The following is a 6,000-nucleotide window of genomic DNA, read 5'->3' as shown; positions in this document are numbered from 1 at the left end:
ACGAACGAGGCGTGGATTTGAATCTTTCAATGTTTGTCCCCTGGTAAATGTAACGCGTGTGCAATGTATGAACTAATTGACCACGTGAGCACAAAGGAGAGTATTGTTGGTTGGTTAGGTCTCCGGTTATCCTCGGTACAAAGACACAGCCAACCGACCATAGATTTCGTGAACAATGACAAGGCGCAAGATACGATGACTATATTCACTTCGACAGATCGACGTCTATTCTACTAAATAGTTAGCGGAGGGGGTTCTCTGTTTGTCATTGTGACAAACCTCAAGTACACAATACTTTCCAATTTAAACAGAATTCTTTTTTACAATAAGTAAGAAATTATAAGGAAAAATTTTTTTTTTGTAAAATGTTACGCACAATTTATATATATATATATATATATATATATATAAATTGGAAAAAGTGAGGATATATCAAATATTTTTTTTAAAATACAAACTTATCGATGATTTTAAACCGTAGAAAAATCCAATTCCAGTTAGATTTGTTTCGTGCAAAATCGCTTTCTTTAAAGATAACGGTTGTATCATGATACGTAGTACAGAAAATGTGAAATGCTTCAAGATTCGTTCTTTTCCTGCGATACTATATTTTCACTTCTTAAAATAAAGAGAAATCCCAACCTTTTCAATTTTTGTGTTACAAAAGTCTATTTTAATGATTTGCATAATATCCCTCCACTCCTAACGTAACAATTTTGAACAGAAAATGCATCATTATTATTTTACAAAATGTACATTAGTTTTTATTCCGCTCTAAATTTCTCGATTGCGTGATACTTATTTATCGGAAAAAAATAAAAAAAAAGATTCCCTTTTTCACTCGAGAGCCTGAAAATAAGTTTTGTCTTGCGTACTCGAGAGTCTATGAAAAATAGTAGTTCATCTATTTCATTTTTATTACAAATTGTTTCAGAATTTTATGAAAAAAATTATTAATAGTAATATGTACTTTTAAGAGTACGTGTCTTTCTCCCGCACTGAAAAAATTATACTATTTTAATGCTATAAATGGAGAATAATTCTCCCGGCATTTACGACAGTGTTCCAAGAGATTTTACAATTAGCACAGTGGAGAGTTCGATTTCTACAGATTGTCATGGGTTTGTTGGCACGTACTACATAATCTTGTTGTTCTGTATTCATCAACGAATGGAATGATCCAATGGAACGAAGTTGTAAATATAGTTTTGAAATTTTTAATTTGCATATGCACAAAAATTATTTCTATTATAATAATAGAACTTACTTTTTAGACTCTTAAGGGGTTATGACACTCTAGGATTTTTAAAAAATCGATTTTTTCTTTTTTGCTTTAAATGGTCCCTTGGAGTCTCAAATGTAACATATTGAAAGATTATGGACGTAAGAAATTCCTAAATAGCTTATTTTCAATGTTTCGTGCAGGGCTTTATAGCGCGCTTGAAGGGTACTTGAAGGGACTACGCAGGTATACAGCAGATGTTTTCAAAGTTGTTAGTGACTAGAGTGTATTCAAGTAAGATAAGGACCTTAATCAGGAAGGACAATTATATGGTGCAGGCATTGCAGATTAAAGGTATTTAAAAATTACGTATGCTTTTTTACAATTTAAAACTATAAACGCGATTACCTCAAAACTACATGTTTCGAACTGGCCGCACCAATAATTTTTACAATTTTCAACCGATTAAGTTCAAATTTTGCACACATCTTTAATAATATATTGTCTGAAGGAAAGCGTAGGATTTTTTTTTATTGCCTAGATCATTTGTTATTAACAATTTACTGAGCAATTTTTTGGTAAATTTTTATAACTAAACTTTAGAAGTACGCCAATCGGCCAAAAATCAATATATCAAAAAAAATCTTACGCTTTCCTTTAGCTACTGTAATAAGGAATAAGAAACAATTTTGATAATTATGATATTTCAAAATTTACAGGAACGGATGGTGTGGCCGCGGACCCTTTACGCCAAAAACCAGATTAAAAAAATCAGCGTCAGCGCCACAAATTTCAATAAAATTTTATAATATTTATATTTTTTACACGTTAATAAATGTACAATAAAGTCCTCGGATCATAATTGTGATTGCCTTCGTAGTTTGCTTAAAAAAAATTTTCAAAAAATACCTATTTTTTCGACCTTTAGAGTGTCATACGGTTTTTTATTTTTTTAATTTTAAAAATCATGCATAACAAAGGTTTTTTTTCTGAGTCTTTGATTTCTCAACGATAAGACTGTTGTTTTAATTGACTTATTAATCTTACCTCATTATGACTTGAAAATCTGTTAATCGATATCCTTCTTGGTATAATAATGTTTAAATATCTCTACAAACTCTATCTTCTGCTTCAATATTGTCAATTCCTCGATAGTCTTCCGACATGATTCCCTTAAATCGTTCCCACAATTCATTATAAGAATTGGATTACTCATGATCATCTTTTATAAGACCTAATGCTAAACACACAGAAGTAAAAGTAGTATAAACTACTCCATTAACTGTTCGTAAATCTTCATACGAAGTAGCATTTTTTATTGTAATCAACAAAATCTTAAATGAAACAATTCTATTTCAGAAGAAATATTCTACCTATTATATTGTCAAAATTCTTTCTTGATCGGCTTTAAGAAAGAGTAACTATTAAATTAAAGTTATATTATTAAAGTTTTTATTTGAATCCTTAAAAAATTAGAATGAAAGAGAAAGAGTAGATCCAGATGTCTTCAGGGATACTGAAACAAAATTAGAACCTTGTAGGATCAATCGAGAATTTAAATGGGGACAAAATTTAAGAGTATTAGTAACTTACAGAATATGCAGTAGATTTCCCTCGAATTGTTTTCGGGCCAGCCAAAGTGAAAGGTCCGGAGTCCAGGTGTCGAATTATTGATTTGACGTTAAAGTCAAAATAATGCAGTCCTCAGAAAAATAGAAATGTGTCTCGCAGTAGAAATTATCTTCTTGAATGAACTTCATTGAGTCTTGAAGAATGCACTTGGTACTTGAAGAGATTTTTGGAACTGAAGTCTTAGAATAAACTCGACGACAATACACAACTTGTTAACTTGGTCGCGGTTAGAGGCCGTTCTATAGAAATGTCGTTAATTAGATATTGAGCTAAAGGGGGTATTTGATCTTGTAAAAGATAAAGAATGACATTTTGAAATATTAAGAGGAAGTTGATTAGTTACAAACCGTTCGAAAATAAATGTATTTAAGTCAGATTGAAGAAGAGATACGTCATGGTTGGTTTTATTCTATATATTTTATTAACATCGTCAGCAAAAATAAGAATTTTTGAAGTAATAATAACTCATGTCATTGATAAAGTAAATGGAGAGTAATGAACCTTGGGGAACTCCGGATGTTGGAGTAAATGAAGTTGAATAGTAACTGCCCACCTTGACCTAATGTGACCTTCCTGGAAAGGTAATCTAATGACAATATATGTGTGAAAATTGAAAGGTAGATTTAAAATTCTTCATTTATCTGATAATATAATTATCATTATAATTGATCTACGATTCTGCTAAAAAAATTGTTGTTCTACAAAAGTGAAAGAACTTTTGTTGAAATTAAAATTCTGTTGTATAATTAATTCTGTTTTGATATTCGTCAATCAGTAGCAACTCATTGCAATGTTTAACAGGATTATTAGCATATTTACATGAAATTGGTTGTTGTTTGTTCTGCTCGGTTTTTTTTTTATTTTATTCTGCTTGTTCACTGTGTTAATTTATTTATTTATTTGAAATATTTAATACCAAATTCTTTAGATTGTATCCACTGGAAACTCAACCTGGATCGAGATCTCTTATCACATCAAAATTTTCAAGATGATGATTGGGCACAGATTGGGACAGACTTCGTTATGAATCTTTCGAAGTCTGTTAAAATTTACATAAATTAGTATTTCAATTGAATATTGTTTGCCTAAATATAATTATTTATAGCTTTCATTTCTTAAGGGTAATGAATTTACGTTAATATTATTAGATCTGTATCTCTTTGGGTAACTAATTTTCAGACTAAGAATTAAATTGCATGGTGATTAATTTATTTAAGAAATCTTGGGGAAGTAATCAATTATCTTTGAATTTATAATTACCATTATAATTGAACGTATTTGAGATTAGGAAACGCTTCCTTCGTGGGAATGCGCAAAGACAAGGTACTTGATGATGAGATGATAACCGATCTACGGGATTTCTCCTTGTTTCTCATCACTGGCAGTATACTATATATATATATATTTGGATGCTGGGGTGAAATCCCGCGCGCGCACATACATCCCTGTTGAATTTGTGCTCTAGAACGACAAGCTGGAAGACAATTGGAAAGTGGAGGGAAGGGCGAGAGTTGGTTCTCGCATTTGAGGCGCGCAAACGTTCGGCTTCTCTCGTACTGGTCCGAACACATTACATCCCGGACTCTCGGATAAATTCGGCACACAAAGTTGTTTCATACCGGCGCGAACTCTCCGCTTGGAAAGCTCGGTTTCCTATTTCGGTTTTCGTATATCTATTGCGCGCTTGTGCTACTCGTATATAATAAGCCCGATTCTATTTTTCAATTTAATAACTAAGTTCCTTTTTCTCACAATTTTTTTTTCTTTATTCCTTTTTAAAAATAGAATTTACCGGTGGAATTTTTTGCAGAACAATATTTGCAAATTGGAAAAAAGTGTCAAGTTAAATTTACAACCCATCGCGTTGGGAAATATATTGGAATTTTTAAAATTCAGATGGTTTTTTTCGAATCTGATTGATATTCAAAAACCAAAGAGTATTTTTCTTTTTTGTAATTGTGGAAGAAACTTGAGGGAATTAATTAATTCCTTGAGTGATTGCTGTTTGGGAAAAGTTGGAAGAAAAGAAAAGTTAAAAAGTAAATAAGTGCGAATTGGAAGTGAAAAGTGTGAGAAGTGATAAGAATAATTTGAAATGAGAGAACTGTATTAATATTCTGAAGGGTGTGTGGAGTGAATCGCCTGAGGAGGAAGTGGGTACGAGAGTATAGTATACGATTTCCGTATCGCGTTCCGAATACGTGATGTGCACTTCCCTAGACACGACGAATTCTCTAGTTGGTAATCTCAGCGAGAATTCAGACTTGTTCGCGTTCGTGCGTCCTAATTTAAAATCAAACTGCTCTCATTTAGTGTCATTGGATGATTTTTTTTGGTGTGCAAAAAATATATATTCTACGTGCAAATAATACTTATCGCAAATGGATTGGTTGAAATTTTAAATTTTCTTCTTTTTGGAGAAATTTTATGAACGTCCTTTTAACATTAATTTTAATTCCACTGCGGCGGAAATCAACTCAATGGACATTTGTCAGATGGGGATGACGATACGTTTAGGAAGCACGTAGACCCTCCATCTTCCTCGTTTCGGAGATGAGGCACTATCTGGGATTTACGGCTCTCACCTTTGCCTTCCTCCTCCAGCTGGCGAGCCGCGTGACACTCGTCAGTGCCGGGGAACAAGGTATATAAAAATAATTCATCTCATTAAAATAGAATTACATTTTTTTTTTTTTTTTTTTTTTTGAAAATAATTCCAATGGAAATGTTTTCAATGAATTACATTCGTGAAATTTAAATTCACGTGAAAAAGGAAGACAGAAAAGAAAATTAATATTCGAGTAATATTTCCTGAAAAGATCTATTATTTTCTCGGAGAAAATTATCCGAAAAATATTAATCGTTTTCTATTCAATCCAAGGACTCTCAATTGATAATTTTGATCGTCCAGTGACTTCTGACTCACTTTTTTGCGAAATTTTTAACCATGCCTTTGTCCCCATTATTTTATGAACCCCTTTAATTTCTCAAAATGCGGTTTTATTGAAAATAGTTTCTTATGATAAAAAAAAAATTCCATTCAGACAAAAAAGTGCAGTGGAAAAGCTTTTAAAGTACATTTAATTAATTAATTAACTTTTAAATATACCATAGTAAATAAAGAATTACAAAAAACCGCTCTCTTC

At 31.8% G+C, this 6,000-nt stretch overlaps 1 protein-coding gene across 1 annotated transcript in view; it reads left to right on the top strand.

Annotated features, from left to right (window-relative positions):
• The first annotated feature begins 4,347 nt into the window (after nucleotides 1-4,347).
• Nucleotides 4,348-6,000, top strand: part of LOC122505773 (alkaline phosphatase-like) — a 178,327-nt gene continuing 176,674 nt past the window's right edge. The window contains exon 1 of the mRNA XM_043617594.1: nucleotides 4,348-5,498. Coding sequence (XP_043473529.1) covers nucleotides 5,408-5,498 — 91 coding nt within the window. The 5' untranslated portion in view covers nucleotides 4,348-5,407. The remainder of the gene's footprint in view (nucleotides 5,499-6,000) is intronic.

This window comes from Leptopilina heterotoma, unplaced genomic scaffold, assembly GCF_015476425.1.
Source record: "Leptopilina heterotoma isolate Lh14 unplaced genomic scaffold, ASM1547642v1 Lhet_369, whole genome shotgun sequence".
NCBI lineage: Eukaryota > Metazoa > Arthropoda > Insecta > Hymenoptera > Figitidae > Leptopilina > Leptopilina heterotoma.
Note: the sequence above shows the minus strand (reverse complement) of the source record. Positions and strands in the feature narration are given on the sequence as shown.